The 19,410-nt window shown below is 39.1% G+C and overlaps 2 protein-coding genes across 4 annotated transcripts; one reads left to right on the top strand and one right to left on the bottom strand.

Annotated features, from left to right (window-relative positions):
* Positions 1–213: 213 nt before the first annotated feature.
* Positions 214–9,039, bottom strand: tbce (tubulin folding cofactor E). 3 transcript variants are annotated; one of them, XM_062033074.1, is made up of 19 exons: positions 8,983–9,018; positions 8,782–8,838; positions 8,312–8,364; positions 7,935–8,053; positions 7,764–7,848; positions 7,534–7,698; positions 7,310–7,395; positions 7,133–7,232; positions 6,948–7,050; positions 6,818–6,894; positions 6,650–6,742; positions 6,517–6,581; positions 6,394–6,458; positions 6,170–6,322; positions 5,960–6,098; positions 5,817–5,885; positions 724–780; positions 563–654; positions 215–504 (listed from the first exon to the last, which is right to left on the bottom strand). In XM_062033074.1, the coding sequence occupies exons 4-19, from the start codon at positions 8,047–8,049 to the stop codon at positions 409–411; spliced, it is 1,560 nt and encodes a 519-aa protein (XP_061889058.1). In that variant the 5' UTR covers positions 8,050–8,053; positions 8,312–8,364; positions 8,782–8,838; positions 8,983–9,018; the 3' UTR covers positions 215–408. The 3 variants fall into 3 exon arrangements, with proteins under 3 accessions (XP_061889059.1, XP_061889058.1, XP_061889057.1); XM_062033075.1 differs by lacking the exon at positions 8,312–8,364 and having other exon boundaries at positions 214–504; positions 8,983–9,039; XM_062033073.1 differs by lacking the exons at positions 8,782–8,838; positions 8,983–9,018 and adding an exon at positions 8,563–8,691.
* A 158-nt stretch (positions 9,040–9,197) lies between these two features.
* On the top strand, positions 9,198–19,192 carry rbm34 (RNA binding motif protein 34). Its single transcript, XM_062033076.1, has 11 exons — positions 9,198–9,671; positions 10,814–10,973; positions 11,039–11,151; positions 12,263–12,461; positions 12,523–12,582; positions 12,642–12,685; positions 12,750–12,833; positions 12,909–12,969; positions 13,029–13,071; positions 18,626–18,744; positions 18,802–19,192. The coding sequence occupies exons 1-11, from the start codon at positions 9,649–9,651 to the stop codon at positions 19,087–19,089; spliced, it is 1,194 nt and encodes a 397-aa protein (XP_061889060.1). The 5' UTR covers positions 9,198–9,648; the 3' UTR covers positions 19,090–19,192.
* Positions 19,193–19,410: the final 218 nt, after the last annotated feature.

Here is a 19,410-nt window from a genome sequence, read left to right as displayed (position 1 = left end):
TACAGTAGTGTAGTAGACCTAAGTATTCATCAAGTACCACCATAATGACAACATTAAATACAGTAGTGTAGTAGACCTAAGTATTCATCAAGTACCACCATAATGACAACATTAAAACACAGTAGTGTAGTAGACCTAAGTATTCATCAAGTACCACCATAATGACAACATTAAAATAATCATGTGAGGGAATGACTGCTTTACTTTGATGAAAGTAAACAATGTGTTGACATTAAAGAAATGTTTTATTGGGTTACATTTGCAGTAAACAACATGTAAATATTGTTGTTGTGATGATAAAATAGGATAAAAGTGACTTTTGCATGTGTTGTGTTTTGAACAGTGACATGATTGTTTGGGGGCGTGGCCAAATGATGTCACACAATGAGTGTGTGTGTGTGTGTGTGTTCACAGCCAGCGCACCAGCACTTGGTCGCCGTCGTCGATGGCGTAGAAGAGCAAGGTCTGCAGGTCGCTGTCCATGACAAACTCTCTGTCGGCCACCTGAAAGAACAGTTTCACCTCGTCATGTGACGTCCACCAGCTGTTAGCACGTTAGCACCTTGGCGCTGGTGTAGCTGAGCCTCAGGTCGGCCGCAGGAACCTTCATGAGTCTGGAAAGGAGACCTTTGACCTTCTGGACCTCCATGGAGGCTGCAGCACACAACATGGCTGCATTGTTATGGTTGCCTAGCAACACGCTGGCTGACCTGACACCTTTACCTGGAAGCTTCTTTTCCACGGGCCGCCTGTCACCATCAACAAACACAAAGGTGATCTCTGCAAAGAAACACATTACATCAGTAATAGATTACATCTTTACTCACATACTATCAGCAGTAATAGATTACATCTTTGGTCACATACTATCAGCAGTAATGGATTACATCTTTGCTCACATTCTAGCAGCAGTAATAGATTACATCTTTACTCACATACTATCAGCAGTAATAGATTACATCTTTGGTCACATACTATCAGCAGTAATGGATTACATCTTTGCTCACATACTAGCAGCAGTAATAGATTACATCTTTACTCACATACTAGCAGCAGTAATAGATTACATCTTTACTCACATACTAGCAGCAGTAATAGATTACATCTTTACTCACATTCTAGCAGCAGTAATAGATTACATCTTTACTCACATACTAGCAGCAGTAATAGATTACATCTTTACTCACATACTAGCAGCAACAATAGATTACATCTTTACTCACATTCTAGCAGCAGTAATAGACTACATTTTTACTCATACTATCAGCAGTAATAAATGACATCTTTACTCACATTCTAGCAGCAGTAATTAATAGATTGCATATTTACTCACATTCTAGCAGCAGTAATAGATTACATCTTTACTCACATACTAGCATCAACAATAGATTACATCTTTACTCACATTCTAGCAGCAGTAATAGATTACATCTTTACTCACATTCTAGCAGCAGTAATGGATTACATCTTTACTCACATACTAGTAGCAGTAATAGATTACATCTTTACTCACATACTAGCAGCAGTAGTAGACTAAATCTTTACTCACATACTAGCAGCAGTAATAGATTACATCTTTACTCACATACTAGCAGCAGTAATAGATTACATCTTTACTCACATACTAGCAGCAGTAATAGATTACATCTTTACTCACATTCTAACATACCAGCAGCAGTAATAGATTACATCTTTACTCACATTCTAGCAGCAGTAATACATTACATCTTTACTCACATACTAGCAGCAGTAGTAGATTACATCTTTACTCACATTCTAGCAGCAGTAATAGATTACATCTTTACTCACATTCTAGCAGCAGTAGTAGACTAAATCTTTACTCACATACTAGCAGCAGTAATAGATTACATCTTTACTCACATACTAGCAGCAGTAATAGATTCCATCTTTACTCACATACTAGCAGCAGTAATAGATTACTACATATATACTGACATACTAGCAGCAGTAATAGATTACTACATATATACTGACATACTAGCAGCAGTTATAGATTACTACATATATACTGACATACTAGCAGCAGTAATAGATTACATATTTACTCACATAATATCATCAGTAATAGATTACTTAGGTCACTAGTAGCAGTAATGGATTACTACAGCTTCAGCAAGTTACTGTCAGCAGTAGTAATAGATTACTACATATTTAGTAAGTTACTGGCAGCGGTAATAGCTTACTAAAGTTACTAGTAGCAGTAAAATACTACATATTCTGTAAGTTACTAGCTGCAATAATAGACTACTAAAGTTACTAGCAGTAGTAATAGATTGCCACATATTCAGTACGTTACTAGCAGCAGTAATTGATTACTTGAGTTGATAGCAGTAGTAATAGATTACTACATATTCAATATGTTACTAGCAGCAGTAATAGATTACTAAAGTTACTAGCAGTAGTAATTTATTACTTGAGTTGATAGCAGTAGTAATAGATTACTACATATTCAATACGTTACTAGCAGCAGTAATTTATTACTTGAGTTGATAGCAGTAGTAATAGATTACTACATATTCAATACGTTACTAGCAGCAGTAATAGATTACTAAAGTTACTAGCATCTGTAATAGGTTGCTACATATTCAGTACCTTACTAGCAGCAGTAATAGATAGCTAAAGTTACTAGCAGCAGTAATAGATTACTTAAGGTACATACGGCAATAATAGATTGCTAGACATTCTGTAAGTTACTAGCAGCAGTAATACATTACTTTAGTTACTAGCAGCAGTAATAGATTACTTAAGTTAAGAGCAGCAGTAATAAATTGTTTAAGCCGTAATAGATTACTACATATTCAGTAAGTCACTAGCAACAGTAATAGATTACTACATATTCAGTAAGTCACTAGCAACAGTAATAGATTACTAAAGTTACACACAGCAGTATTAGATTGCTACACATTCAGTAACCAACTAGCAGCAGTAATAGATTACTTAAGTTACACAAAGCATTAATAGATTGCTACATATTCAGTAAGTTACTAGCAGCAAAAATAGATTACTTAAGTTACATGCAGCAGTAATAGATTACTTACATTACATGCAGCAGTAATAGATTACTGAAGTTATACGCAGCAGTAAAATATTACTACATATTCAGTCATTTACTAGCAGCAGTAATAGATTACTTAAGTTACACGCATTATTAATAGATTGCTACATATTCAGTAACTTACTAGCAGCAGTAATAGATTACTTAAGTTACATGCAGCATTAAGATTGTTACATATTCAGTAACTTACTAGCATCAGTAATACATTACTTAAGTTACACGCAGCATTAATAGATTGCTACTTATTCAGTAAGTTACTAGCAGCAGTAATAGATTACTTAAGTTACATGCAGCACTAATAGATTACTTAAGTTACATGCAGCACTAATAGATTACTGAAGTTACACACAGCAGTAATAGATTGCTACATATTCAGTAACTTAGTAGCATCAGTAATAGATTACTTAAGTTACATGCAGCATTAATAGATTGCTACATATTCAGTAACTTACTAGCAGCAGTAATAGATTACCTAAGTTACACGCAGCATTAATAGATTGCTAGGTATTTAGTAACTTACTAGCAGCAATAATAGATTACTTAAATTACATGCAGCATTAATAGATTGCTACATATTCAGTAACTTACTAGCATCAGTAATAGATTACTTAAGTTACACGCAGCATTATTAGATTGCTACATATTCAGTAACTTACTAGCAGCAATAATAGATTACTTAAATTACATGCAGCATTAATAGATTACTTAAATTACATGCAGCATTAATAGATTGCTACATATTCAGTAACTTACTAGCATCAGTAATAGATTACTTAAGTTACACGCAGCATTATTAGATTGCTACATATTCAGTAACTTACTAGCATCAGTAATAGATTACTTAAGTTACACGCAGCATTATTAGATTGCTACATATTCAGTAACTTACTAGCAGCAATAATAGATTACTTAAATTACATGCAGCATTAATAGATTACTTAAATTACATGCAGCATTAATAGATTGCTACATATTCAGTAACTTACTAGAATCAGTAATAGATTACTTAAGTTACACGCAGCATTATTAGATTGCTACATATTCAGTAACTTACTAGCAGCAATAATAGATTACTAAAGTTACATGCAGCACTAATAGATTACTTAAGTTACATGCAGCACTAATAGATTACTTAAATTACACGCAGCAGTAATAGATTACTAAAGTTACACGCAGCAGTATTAGATTGCTACGTATTCAGTAACTTACTAGCATCAGTAATAGATTACTTAAGTTACACGCAGCATTAATAGATTGCTAGATATTCAGTAACTTACTAGCAGCAGTAATAGATTACTTAAATTACATGCAGCACTAATAGATTACTTAAGTTACATGCAGCATTAATAGATTGCTACATATTCAGTAAGTTACTAGCAGCACTAATAGATTACTTAAGTTACATGCAGCATTAATAGATTGTTACATATTCAGTAACTTACTAGCATCAGTAATAGATTAGTTAAGTTACATGCAGCATTATTAGATTGCTTCATATTCAGTAACTTACTAGCAGCAGTAATAGATTACCTAAGTTACACGCAGCATTAATAGATTGCTAGGTATTTAGTAACTTACTAGCAGCAATAATAGATTACTTAAATTACATGCAGCATTAATAGATTACTTAAATTACATGCAGCATTAATAGATTGCTACATATTCAGTAACTTACTAGCATCAGTAATAGATTACTTAAGTTACACGCAGCATTATTAGATTGCTACATATTCAGTAACTTATTAGCAGCAATAATAGATTACTAAAGTTACATGCAGCACTAATAGATTACTTAAGTTACACGCAGCACTAACAGATTACTTAAATTACACGCAGCAGTAATAGATTACTAAAGTTACACGCAGCAGTATTAGATTGCTACATATTCAGTAACTTACTAGCATCAGTAATAGATTACTTAAGTTACACGCAGCATTAATAGATTGCTACATATTCAGTAACTTACTAGCAGCAGTAATAGATTACTTAAGTTACATGCAGCATTAATATATTGCTACATATTCAGTAACTTACTAGCATCAGTAATAGATTACCTAAGTTACACGCAGCATTAATAGATTGCTACATATTCAGTAACTTACTAGCAGCACTAATAGATTACTTAAGTTACACGCAGCATTAATAGATTGCTACATATTCAGTAACTTACTAGCAGCAGTAATAGATTACTTAAATTACATGCAGCACTAATAGATTACTTAAGTTACACACAGCATTAATAGATTGCTACATATTCAGTAACTTACTAGCAGCAGTAATAGATTACTTAAGTTACACGCAGCAGTAATAGCTTACTACATATTCAGTTAGTTAGCAGCAGCAGTAAGAGATTACTTAAGTAATCTATTACCGCTGCATGTAACTTAAGTTACACGCAGCAGTAATAGATTACTTACACTACATGCAGCGGTAATAGATTACTTAAGTTACACGCAGCGGTAATAGATTACTTAAGTTACACGCAGCAGTAATATATTACTGAAGTTACACACAGCAGTAATAGATTACTTACACTACATGCAGTGGTAATAGATTACTTACACTACATGCAACGGTAATAGATTACTTAAGTTACACGCAGCAGTAATAGATTACTGAAGTTACATGCAGCAGTAATAGATTACTACATATCCAGTAAATTAGCAGCAGCAGTAATAGATACTTAAGTTACGGATGCAGGCCAATCATAGGAGAGAAAGCAGAAAGAGGCGGGACTTACTTAAAAGCTGATTCTTAAGTGCGAATGGTTGTCGCTTCTTCACTTCGCCTTCTTCAGGAGCGCCGTACTCTGTTGGCGACACCAGTTTACTGGAACAATCTCGACAGTCATTGGTTATGGCGGGGGAAGTGGGCGGGGCTTACTGTCAACCAAGCTCAGGTAACGAGGATGCCGATGTGCGAACTGCTCACTGAGCGGACTCCGCCCCCTCACCTGCAGCCACTCCTCGCCAAACATCTTCAGGTAGTCGCACTCCGCCCCCCTCCTCTCCTGAGGGTGGATCTGTCCCGTAACCATGACAACCCATGAGCCTGCGCGCTGACACACACACACGCACACACACACACACACACCTTGCAATTGTTGAGGACCTCCAGGCGTCCGAGTTTGGCGATGAAGATCTGCTTGGCGGTCTCAGGGTTTTGGTCGCTGCTGGCCAGCGGGTTGCCGCGGCAACAGAGTTGCACCAAGGCGGGCAACTTGGCCAGCTCGTCAATCACACGCCACTGGTGACACAACGGCACAGCTTTTATTGTGAAGTAAGGAGCAGGCACTTCCTGCCAGAGTGGAAGCTGACCTCACTAATGTTGTTGCGGCTCAAGTTGAGGTTCTCCAGCGCCGCAAACATGGCCGTCTGACCTCCTGCGGGACAAAGTGCACGTGAAGAACACGTGAAGAACACGCCTCACGTGAGCCGTACCTGCGGCGGCGTCGTGGAAGTGAAGCTGGGAGAGTCCGGTGTCGGCCATGTTTAACTGCTCCAGTCTGCACAGAAGAGAGGGAGCTGCAGCGCACATGTCCGCCACACGGGGCACTGTCTTTCCTTCACGCACCTGGGCAGGAAGGCCAGGGTCAGCAGGCTGTCCTGGTCCACAGGGTTCTTGGACAGGTTGAGACATTTCAGCTGCTGAAGGACGCCCTCTGGCCTGAAGGAGGTCACAAATGTCCGCCGTTAGCTAGGCCCCGCCCACTCGACCTCCAGGACGGGCGGCAAGCGTCACCTGTGCAGCTCCGTGATGTTGTTGTCCTCCACGATGAGCTCCTCCAGCTGCGGCCACATGAGGGCGCACTGCAGGATCTGAGCAAATCCAACGTTTTACGCGCCGCTGAGCTAACCGTGCTAACACGCACCTGAGTCCAGGTGAGCTCGCAGCCGATGAGGGTGAGGACTCTGAGGTTGCAGAAGGCCCGGCAGTGGGCCGCGGGGTCAGAGGGCAAACGCAATCTGTTGCAACTACAGAAAGGGGGGGGGGGGGGCGGACAGGCGCAGGAAGTAGGTCAGAGGTCAACAGGAAGTGAGGGACGTGGCCTCCTACCTGAGCTGGAGAGCCTCCAGGTGCTCCAGCTGGCGACTGATGGCGACCACGTCCTCCCAGCAGCACAGCAGAGACGTGCTCAGGTCAAGCCAGCGCACGTCTGGAGCGCCGAGTCAAAGGTCCAACACGGACGCCGGGGGTGACTTTCACAATAAAAGCCTACGACTAAAAAGATACTGGGGGTCGTTTCCCGGATGTCGCCGTCCGCGCCGGGCCCGTTCACCTCGCAGCCTCGAAGGAGGACCGTTGGAAGACTTTCAAAGCTGACACACACACACACACACACACACACACACACACACACACACACACACACACACACACACACACACACACACACGTCAGAAAAGCACTAAACTCGTCCGTCCAATCAACTTTGAGCGGGCTTGCACGCTAAACACCTGCGCTCTTTGAAGGCTGCCCACTCCAAAGTTTTGGAGGAGATGGAGATCTCCTCGCCGAGCACTTCCTCGGCGTCGACGTGGTAGACGCGCCGCACCGCCGCCAGGTAGTCCGAGCCAAAGCTGGCCTTCGCCGGACGCACGAAGGACCCTCCTTTGGGGTGCCTGACAGGAAGTGAGAGCGTTGACGTGCGTGGAGCGCCTTACTGGGAACGCCGCTGCGGGACTACCTGCAGGTGAAGTACTGGACTCCTTCGTGGCGCCCGTCGTGTTTCCCTCGCGTGGGGTCGTCCCACTCCACGCCCAGCCACAAGCCTCAAACACGCAGCAGCATTAGGGGGTCTTATTTAGTAACGTACAATAGTTTGATGACTGTTGGCCTCCATGACGTCATAGAATACCTGCAGTGGGCGGGACCTCACCCACAAAGCGGACTGTGGCCCTCTCCCCCTTACACGACACCCGCCGACCCACAGCGTCTTCCGGTACCTCTAGTTCCGTCGTATCCGCTGCCATTATTCTGGGGTCAGGAACATGATTTGAATGTTGATTTATTTGAGTCAACAGTGACAGGAGATTATTATTATTATTATGGGATGTTGAATGCTAACTCAAAAAGCTAATACGTGTAGCTTTGTTCACTTGGATTCAACACATGATCATTTCATCTCCGCACAGTAAAATAAACACTCGTAGCACAAATAAAAGTAGAAATAAACTTAAATGTTGTTTTAACCACATAATATAAATATCCCAAATACAAGTACAATGATGTTACCTTTGAGCGTTGAAGAACGAGAGAAGCGATGCTAGCGAACAGACATCGCGCCTCTAAAAACAACCGGAAACGACTTTTTTAGATGATGCACATATTCTTACAAAATACAAACTATGTCATTCTATTACGTTTTAATTTCAAGTATATGTCATTCCAACGATGTATTGCATTTACATAAAAACACATGCTTTGGAACACTGACACAATTAAGTGTAATATCGATCTAAAATATGTAAAGTGTTGTAGATTACCCGTCAAATATAGAGGAAAGTTGTTGATAGTTTAGGTTGACTGGCAAACTCGGTGTCGGCCGGACACATTTGACAGAAGGACTTCATTTAACAAGGAGACGTGCCGGCTTTTGATCATTTTAGGTTTTACGCAGCAGAAATAAACCTAAATGTTGTTTTAACCACATTTCAACTCGAAAATATAAAACTCATAGCCCAAATAAAGTGCAATTATGTTACCTTTGAGTGTTGAAGAACGAGAGAGGCGATGCTCGCTAGCAAACAGACGTCACGCCCCTAAACACCGGAAACGATTTTTTTAGATGATGCACATATTTTTACTAATATCATTTGAGTACGTTTTCATATATATAGTATGTCATTCATATTTATGTAGATAAGTGTAATATTGATATGAATACATGCAAACTGTTACATTACCTGTCAAATATAGACGAAAGTCTATTTTAAGAAGAAGATATGACCCTAAATGTTTTAACATTTCAACTACAAAATCTAAAACCCATAGCAAAATTAAAAGTACAATTATTACATTTGAAGGTTGAAGAACGAGAAAAGCGATGCGAGCAAACCGACATCGCACATCTAAAAAAACATCGGAAACGACTTTTTAGATGATACACCTTGACTAGCAAACTTGTTTCCAATCGGACACGTTTGACAGAAGGACTTCACTTAACAGGAAAACGTATACGCTTTCAAACATTTTATATTTTAAGAAGAAATGACCCTACATGTTTTAACATTACAACTCCTAAATCTAAAACCCATAGCAAAATTAAAAGTACAATTATTACATTTGAAGGTTGAAGAACGAGAAAAGCGATGCGAGCAAACCGACATCGCACATCTAAAAAAACATCGGAAACGACTTTTTAGATGATACACCTTGACTAGCAAACGTGTTTCCGATCGGACACATTTGACAGAAGGACATCATTTAAACAGGCACACATGCACGCTTTCAAACATTCTACATTTTAAGAAGACGAAATGAGCCTAAATGTTTTAATCCACATTTCAACTCCGGAACGTTCTTAGACGAGTGAACGTGGAAGAATTTGTGATCGTTTGGCGGAAATCATCATGAAGAAGAAACTTGCTCACAGGTTTGTTTACACCTTTTTTAAACAGGTATTTAATGTTGAGCATGCCGTGAGAATTGTACAAAATATTATTAGAATACAATACAAAATGATTCTCAGAACATAAAACATGTATTTACTATTCAAATAACTTTGGACTTAACCAAGTAATTTTACAAATATCCGCCACATTGGCCTGCTAAGATGCTAACTATTAGCATGCTAACGTTGAGCCTAACTTTGAAAAGCGTCAAATTAAAGTCAGTCAGGGTACAAAAAAAGATTGCTGTTGTCACCCTATTGGACGCATTCACTCAAGGGGTAAATAAATCATTTTGAGTGGTTACTCCATAGATATGTTATAAGTAGACGCAGCATCTGCTGCTGTGATGCGAGAAATTGGGCCGCCATCTTGAAGTGGTGATGAGGAGCCGGCGAGCAGCCTAAACTGACAGTTGACAGGTAGAAAACAAAGATTGTGTCCAGCGTTTTCCTGCTCAAAATGAGCGAACTGTTGAAAATAGGAATCGGGGGATTACTTTCCACAAGCAAGATTTAACATTAACGTACTATTGGTTGTATTTTGTGAAAAGAGTGTGTGCTTATTGTATATAGTTCTCCGCAAACCTGTGGCGGCATCCTGCCTTCAGTGTGCATATTGTATATAGTTCTCTGCAAACCTATGAAATGTTCTATATTGTCTTCATTATTTTGTCAGAATGCACCAAATTTTTCCCCCCCTTCTCTGGGATTATATTCCCAGTTTTGATCTCGGACGTCTGGTCACTTGTAACATATAAGGATATTCTATTACTGTTAAGAAAATTATGAATAATAAAACTTGTCCTTTATCATAGCTACATGTATGACAAAAATAAATCGCGTGAAAATCAGTGGTATTCAGTGAGGTAAGATGAATTAAATGCGCTGACAGTTCATTGCTCCTGCCAAATGAATTGCACTGATCACCACTCCAAGATGGCGGCCCCGCGTCTCGTCAGTAGCGCTCCATGCTTCATACCCTTATAACATGTCCATGGAATAAACCCACATAGCGTATATTTACAGAGTTATACAAAAACAATATATTGTGAATAGAATAATTTATACATGTGTATATAAAGACAACACTTTAGATATGACTTCAAAACCTCTTCTGTCCTCAGCGTGGAAGAGTCTCTTGGACAGGAGTCCGCCGACTACCAGGTGGGCCAGGTGTCAGGAAGTCTGCTCCAGAAGAACTCTGCCACTTGCGCAACACTTTCATCCTTGTTCCGCAGCGCCCAGCCCCGTGCCGCGTCGGCCCTCTTCGTACCTGCGCCCCAGGTAAGCCCGCACACCTTGCGTGGGAAACCGCCCGGTGACGCCTCGGTCTTGTGTGGTGGCCACAGCTGCCTCGCCAGGTCAGCCCGGAGGAAGCCGAGGAGGTCCGAGGTCAAGGCCGTCCCCAGCAGAAGAAGCTGCCCAAGAAGAAATCTGTGGCCGAGCAGAAGCTGGACGACAGGTGATTTAGGTCTTAATGCACAGGTGTCCCAGGTGACTGTCTTAATGCACAGGTGTCCCAGGTGACTGTCTTAATGCACAGGTGTCCCGGGTGACTGTCTTAATGCACAGGTGTCCCAGGGGAGGGGCGTTGTAAAAATACTATTTAATAAAACCACCTGAGGCTTAGGTCAGACTGATAACTAAAATAAGAGCTCATAAAAACATATAATTATATTGCGCTAAAATATTTAAAATTCTAACTAAATTAATAACAATTGTGTTTCTTAAATAAACTTTCAATGAATTTAAACAGCTTTACCACTTTTGTATCACCTATTGCATTTGTGTACTAGCTGTTACACTCACATGCTAACGCTTAATGCTGGCTTTTTTTAGCCAATTTTGTATGTTTACACCTACAAACAGTGCATTTTATTTCCTTTTAAATTGTCTCCTGCTAGCATGCTAACAAGCTAATGTTTTATGCTAGCTTTTTAGCAATTTTTTTATATTTGAACCTAAAAATCATAGATTTGGATACTGTTCGCCATCTTGGAAGTATGCTAACGTTTCTCGTATTAGCTTGCCAACATTTTATGCTAGTTTTTTTTAGCTAATTTTGTATGTTTGCACCTACAAACAGTGCATTTTATTTCCTTTTAAAGTGTCTCCTGCTAGTATGCTAACAAGCTAACGCTTTATGCTAGCTTTTTAGCTAATTTTGTGTGTTTAAACCTAAAAATCATGGATTTGGATACTTGCCGCCATCCTGGAAGTATGCTAACTTCTCTCATATTAGCATGCTAATATTTTATGCTAGTTTTATTTTAGCAAATCTTGTTTGTTTATACCTAGAGATAGTGCTTTTTGGTATTTCTTGTGCTTACAAGCTAACGTTTTATGCTAGCTTTTTAGCTAATTTTGTATGTTTAAACCTACGAACAGTACCCCAAAAGGGACAAGTGGCACAAAATGGATGGATGGATGGAAACCTACGAACAGTACATTTTATTTCCTTTTAAAGTGGCTCGTGCTAGCTTGCTAACAAGCTAACGTTTTATCCTAGCTTTTTAGCTAATTTTGTGTGTTCAAACGTAAAAATCATGGATTTGGATACTCGGCGCCATCAGGGAGAGCAGCCTGCAGAGCGCTGATGACGGGGAGCCAGGTGCCAGGAAGAGGAAGCGGCAGGCGGCGGGCGAGGAGGAGGCGGCGGAGCAACACTGGGCGGTGAAGAGGCAGAAGCTGCGAGCTCACAAGCAGGAAGAAGCGGTCAAGGCTGAGAGGAGCGTCTTTGTGGGCAACCTGCCGCTCAGCTGCACCAAGAAGGTGCCGCCATCTTTGCGCACCTTTTGAGGGCCACCACTCACCGTGTGTCTGTCCTTCCCAGACGCTGCGCGGCCTCTTCAAGCACGACGGCGCCATCGAGTCCATACGCTTCCGCTCTGTGGTAGGGAACTCACTCCTGCTCGCGTTCTAACCTCCCGCTCACGCCGCTTGTCCTCGCAGGCTCCAGAGGACCCGTCCGTGTCCCGCAAGGTGGCCGCCATCAAGTAAGTCTGCGTCTCCTCGGGCGCCGCCCTCTTCTTTTCTAAGACGCCATCTTGTGTGCGGCAGGCGCCAGGCCCACCCGCTGAAGCAGAGCGTCAACGCCTACGTGGTGTTCCAGGACAAAGATGGCGTCGCCAAGGCCCTGAAGAGGTCCATACCGCCGCTCTTCCCACGCCTCACGGTCGCTGTGGTAACATGTCTTGTGTCCCCCCCCCACCCCGACAGAAACGGTGTGGAGTTGGAAAAGGATATCTTCATCCGGGTGGACCGGGTGGGGAGCACCTCGGTAAGTCATGTGACACACCACACCCCCGGCAGGCGTGTCATGGCGTCTTTGTCTTTCAGCACGACCACAAACGCTCCGTCTTCGTGGGCAACCTCCCCTTTGGTGAGTGTGGGCTTTTAACAGTAACACTCTATAGATGTGGGTATAGGGATGATGTTTGATAAGAAATTATCGAGTTCGAGCCCATTATCTAATCCTCTTATCGAACCGATTCCTTATCGATTCTCTTATCGAATCCAGATAGGTTGTTGTATATGGAAAAAAATACAATATTTGGTTTAACAAAAGCTCACTTTTATTTTATAAGAATAAAAGAAAATAAATAAATAAATATTGACTGTTACCCCCCTAAAAAAATAAAATAAATAAATATTGACTGTTTTTACCCAAAGTATATTAAGTGGGATTTTTCAGAAAAACAAATATATACAGTAACGAAAAAACAACCTGTCTCTGTGATCACTATAGGTGTATAAATAATAATAATATAGTGTTAAATAAAATCAGTCCCTTGGGCACAAAACTGAAAATAATACAGCTCTCCAAAAAGTGCACTTCTGCTGCTATTGGAACATACTAACTACACACACTATGACACTAAGAACACCACAGTCATCAATCAACAATTCTTACCCCCTTACATGAGAGTGAAGCCTGGCAATAATTGCATATTACCTTGTTCTGCCCTCACTATACGTGTTGAGGTTATACAGCTTGGCAGACAACTAACAAACAATCCAAGACGTCTAATAAAGTTCCAAAGCAGATTAATCCATTTAGGCTCTTTATTGTTGTTGATCTTGCTTTGTCTTTTCCTATCTTTACTTTTGTCTTGCACTGGACTGTTGTTTTTATTTTTTAACTGAAATACACACAATGACAAATGTATAAGCTATGTGATTCAATTAACATACTGAGATGTAATACACAATATGTAAATATTAGCTTCACACAAATATACAGTACTATCATCCAACAAATACTTCTGAGTGTTGAAACTATTTCGATGGTGGAAATACACGACTGGCAGCCATTTTAAGTCCTCAAAACATCCATTGAAACAGTGCACAAAAATATTTTTTCAATAGACATCTTACTATCAAATGTAGCCACTTTCCACCTTAATATTGAGTTACATAAACAAGTTACACATTTTACTTACAGACTTCTCTTTTCCAAGGCTTGTAAGAGCTAACACAACTTGTCTACTTCTCAATTGTCTCATGAACTGAACTGACGTCGCCCACCCGAAAGTGCCCAAACTAATGACGCGTAGTATTTTCATATCGCCACAAGGTGTCAGTAAGAGTCTACAATCAAATGGGCATAACATTGGGATTCGAATAAAGAACCAACTCTTTTTCTTTACTATAGTGGCCTCGATAACGGGAACCGGTTCTCAAAAAGGGATTCGAGTCCATGGAATCGGTTCTTTTCTTATCGAACAACCGGGAGAACCGGTTTTGAACATCATCCCTACTTGTGTATATACATGTATATAGAACATATACATGTATACATACATGTGTGTGTATATATATATACATGTATACATACATGTGTGTGTATATATACACATGTATACATACATGTGTGTGTATATATACACATGTATACATACATGTGTGTGTGTGTATATATACACATGTATACATACATGTATACATACATGTGTGTGTATATATACACATGTATACATACATGTGTGTGTGTATATACACATGTATACATACATGTGTGTGTATATATATACACATGTATACATACATGTGTGTGTATATATATATACACATGTATACATACATGTGTGTGTGTGTGTACATACACACACATGTATACATACATGTGTGTGTGTGTATATACACACATGTATACATACATGTGTGTGTACATACACACACACACACGTATGTATACGTGTGTGTACATACACACACGTATGTATACATGTGTGTATACATACACACACATGTATGTATACATGTATACATACATGTATACATACATGTACAAAGCCCAAAAGCAGTGAAGTTGTCAGGTTGTGTAAATGGTAAATAAAAAGAATACAATGATTTGCAAATCCTTTTCAACTTATATTCAAATGGAATAGACTGCAAAGACAAGATATTTAACATTCAAACTGTTAAAATGTGTTATTTTTTGCAAATATTAGCTCATTTGGAATTTGATGCCTGCAACATGTTTCAAAAAAGCTGGCACAAGTGGCAAAAAAGAGTGAGAAAGTTGAGGAATGCTCATCAAGACTGATTTGGAACATCCCACAGGTGAACAGGCTAATTGGGAACGGGTGGGTGCCATGATTGGGTATAAAAGCAGCTTCCATGAAATGCTCAGTCATTCACAAACAAGGACGGGGCGAGGGTCACCATTTTGTCAACAAATGCCTGAGCAAATTGTTGAAGAACAACATTTCTCAACCAGCTATTGCAAGGAATTTAGGGATTTCACCATCTACGCTCCGAAATATCATCAAAAAGTTCAGAGAATCTGGAGAAATCACTGCCCGTAAGCCATGATATTACACACCTTGGATCCCTCAGGCGGTACTGCATCAAAAAGCCACATCAGTGTGTAAAGGATATCACCACATGGGCTCAGGAACACTTCAGAAAGCCACTGTCAGTAACTACAGTTGGTCGCTACATCTGTAAGTGCAAGTTAAAACTACTATGCAAACCCAAAGCCGTTTATCAACAACACCCAGAAATGCTTCACTGGGCCCGAGCTCAACTAAGATGGACTGATGCAAAGTGGAAAAGTGTTCTGTGGTCTGACGAGTCCACATTTCAAATTGTTTTTGGAAACTGTGGACGTCGTGTCCTCCGGACCAAAGAGGAAAAGAACCATCCGGACTGTTCTAGGGTCAAAGTGTAAAAGGCAGCATGTGTGATGGTATGGGGGTGTATTAGTGCCCAAGACATGGGTAACTTACACATCTGTGAAGGCGCCATTAATGCTGAAAGGTACATACAGCTTTTGGAGCAACATATGTTGCCATCCAAGCAACGTTACCATGGACGCCCCTGCTTATTTCAGCAAGACAATGCCAAGCCACATGTTACATCAACGTGGCTTCATAGTAAAAGAGTGCGGGTACTAGACTGGCCTGCCTGTAGTCCAGACATTGAAAATGTGTGGCGCATTATGAAGCCTAAAATATGAGAAGGGAGACTGTTGAACAACTTAAGCTGTACATCAAGCAAGAATGGGAAATAATTCCACCTGAGAAGCTTCAAAAATGTGTCTCCTCAGTTCCCAAACCTTTACTGAGTGTTGTTAAAAGGAAAGGCCATGTAACACACTGGTAAAAATGCCTTTTTTGCAATGTGTTGCTGCCATTGAATTCTAATTTCATGATTTGCAAAAAAATATAAAGTTTCTCAGTGTGAACATGAAATATCTTGTCTTTGCAGTCTATTCAATTGAATATAAGATGAAAAGGATTTCTCTTTTTATTTACCATTTACACAACCTGACAACTTCACTGCTTTTGTGGTTTGTATATGTATGTATGTATTTTATATGCATGTGTGTATATATACATGTATAAACAATGTATATCAAATACATACATGTCAGTGAGGTGCAGTCAACTAAACAGCAGGTGAGGCTAAAAAATGACCTCTAATAACACACACAATGTGTGTATCTGACCTCTAATAACACACACACAATGTGTGTATCTGACCTCTAACGACACACACTGTGTGTATCTGACCTCTAATAACACACACACACTGTGTGTATCTGACCTCTTAACGACACACACTGTGTGTATCTGACCTCTAATAACACACACAATGTGTGTATCTGACCTCTAACGCCACATATATTGTAAACATGACAGTTTTACTATTAAATATATGATGAAATATTTCCTAATTTCATATTGCATCAATGGACACATTTTGTATTATGTACTAATCTGTGTGTGTCTGTAGTCTAAAATGATTTGCAAGAAGAAAAAAAAAAGATTTTCAAGGTAAGTTGATTTTCAAGACTAAAAATTATTGTCAAAGTAAAAGTTGATTTTCAAGACCAAAAAAAATATTTTTAAGGTAAAAGTTAATATTTCAAGACAAAAAATGATTGTCAAAGTAAGTTGATTTTCAAGACAAAATGGTTTAAGGTAAAAGTTGATTTTCAAGACAACAAATGATTTTCAAGGTAAAAGTGGATTTTCAAGACAAAATATGATTTTCAAGACAAAAAATGATTTTCAAAGTAGAAGTTGATTTTCAAAGTAAAAGTTGATTTTCAAGACAAAAAATGATTTTCAAGGTAAAAGTTGATTTAAGACAAAAAATTATTTTCAAAGAAGTTGATTTTCAAGACAAAAAATGATTTTCAAGGTAAAAGTTGATTTTCAAGACAAAAAATTATTTTCAAAGTAAAAGTTGATTTTCAAGACAACAAATTATTTTCAAGGTAAAAGTTAATTTTCTAGACAAAAAATGATTTTCAAGGTAAAAGTTGATTTTCAAGACAAAAAATGATTTTCAAGGTAAAAGTTAATTTTCTAGACAAAAAATGATTTTCAAGGTAAAAGTTAATTTTCAAGACAAAAAATTATTTTCAAAGTAAAAGTTGATTTTCAAAGTAAAAGTTGATTTTCAAGACAAAAAATGATTTTCAAGGTAAAAGTAGATTTTCAAGACAAAAAATTATTTTCAAAGTAAAAGTTGATTTTCAAAGTAAAAGTTGATTTTCAAGACAAAAAATTATTTTCAAGTTAAAAGTAGATTTTCAAGACAAAAAATGATTTTCAAAGTAAAAGTTGATTTTCAAGACAAAAAATGATTTTCAAGGTAAAAGTGGATTTTCAAGACAAAATATGATTTTCAAGACAAAAAATTATTTTCAAAGTAAAAGTTGATTTTCAAGACAAAAAATGATTTTCAAGGTAAAAGTTGATTTTCAAGACAAAAAATTATTTTCAAAGTAAAAGTTGATTTTCAAGACAAAAAATGATTTTCAAGGTAAAAGTTGATTTTCAAGGTAAAAGTTGATTTTCCAAATGATTTTCAAGGTAAAAGTTGATTTTCAAGGTAAAAGTTAATTTTCAAGGACAAAAAATGATTTTCAAGGTAAAAGTTAATTTTCAAGGACAAAATATGATTTTCAAGGTAAAAGTACATTTTCAAGGACAAAAAATGATTTAAGGTAAAGGTTAATTTTCAAGGTAAGTTGATTTTCAAGACAAAAAATGATTTTCAAAGTAAAAGTTGATTTTCAAGACAAAATGATTTTCAAGGTAAAAGTTAATTTTCAAGGACAAAAAATGAATTTCAAGGTAAAAGTTGATTTTCAAGGGGAAAAAATGATTTTCATCATCTTAGAAATTCGAAAACAAAATAACGTCATAGAAAACAAGAAATTAATACTGACGTGTCGGTAAAAAAAAGTAATTTTTCTTAGCTTATTCTTTTTTAAGTTTGGCAAAGTTTCTCTAAGAGATCTGCGCGGCCATCTTACAGCATGACTGCCCTCTGGTGGCCGAGACGTGCAGTGCATGCATCTCATCTCTGACGTCGGGCTTTTTTTGGGGGAAACTAACCGTGTATCACTTCCGCTGCCTGCTAAGGCTGACAAACGGACTTTTCTTTATAACTCATCTCTGTGTCCATGTTGTCAGACGTGAAAGAGTTGGCCATGCGGCGCCATTTTGAAGAGTGCGGCGGCGTGGAGGCGGTGCGTCTGGTGCGGGACAAGAACTCTGGACTGGGCAAAGGATTCGGTTACGTCCTGTTTGAGGTACACCTGACCCCTGACCTGACCTCATCACGTGACTGAAAGACCGCTCCGTTGCAGAACTCCGACTCGGTCCAGCTGGCGCTGAAGCTGGACGGCTCCCAGCTGGAGGGCCGGCGTGTGCGCGTGCAACGCTCGCTGAAGACGCAGACGCAGAAGGGCGGGGCCAGAAGAAGCTTCCCGGGGATGAAAGGCGGGCCCAGAAGAAGCTTCCAGGGGAAGAAGAGCGGGCCCAGCCAAAACTTCCGAGGCGAGCAGGCCGAGCCCAAGAAGAAGAAGAAGTCGACCAAGAAGAAAATGAAGGCAAAAAAGAGCTTTCGCTTGACAGGAAGTGGGCCAGCAAAATAAAAGCCTCACAGTAGAAATGGATACTTTAGACTGTTTTTGTCATGTCCAAACATTTTCCGCTGAGAATTAAAACTTTTTGGTAAGTCTTCATTTTGAAAAACAATATTTGTTCATCTTTAGGGCTTCCTTCATGTTTTTTATTATTATTCAACGCTTTCATCTCTGGATCCACTGATAGAAAGTTAACTTTTTGTTTTAGGCCCTTTTTGTCAAATAACTTATTTAGTATAGCAAAAATGCTAGATCGAATGTTGTACTATAATAATAATAATAATAATAATAATAGATGTTTGGATTGAAGTCATTTTGAAACACTGACAG

Source organism: Entelurus aequoreus, linkage group LG22 (genome assembly GCF_033978785.1).
Source record: "Entelurus aequoreus isolate RoL-2023_Sb linkage group LG22, RoL_Eaeq_v1.1, whole genome shotgun sequence".
Classification (NCBI taxonomy): Eukaryota; Metazoa; Chordata; class Actinopteri; order Syngnathiformes; family Syngnathidae; genus Entelurus; species Entelurus aequoreus.
This window is presented reverse-complemented; position numbering and strand designations above follow the sequence as displayed.

Bases quoted from the DNA above. Each gene is read 5' to 3' on its own strand.
- tbce (XM_062033075.1), bottom strand. From the start codon at position 8,049: ATGGCAGCGGATACGACGGAACTAGAGGTACCGGAAGACGCTGTGGGT. The intron at 7,849-7,934 runs GTATTCTATGAC...TGCGTGTTTGAG, and splicing joins TGAGGTCCCGCCCACTGCAG to GCTTGTGGCTGGGCGTGGAG. The intron at 6,743-6,817 runs GTGACGCTTGCC...GACCTCCTTCAG, and splicing joins AACATCACGGAGCTGCACAG to GCCAGAGGGCGTCCTTCAGC.
- rbm34 (XM_062033076.1), top strand. From the start codon at position 9,649: ATGAAGAAGAAACTTGCTCACAG. The intron at 10,974-11,038 runs GTAAGCCCGCAC...TGGTGGCCACAG, and splicing joins TCTTCGTACCTGCGCCCCAG to CTGCCTCGCCAGGTCAGCCC. The intron at 11,152-12,262 runs GTGATTTAGGTC...CGGCGCCATCAG, and splicing joins GAGCAGAAGCTGGACGACAG to GGAGAGCAGCCTGCAGAGCG.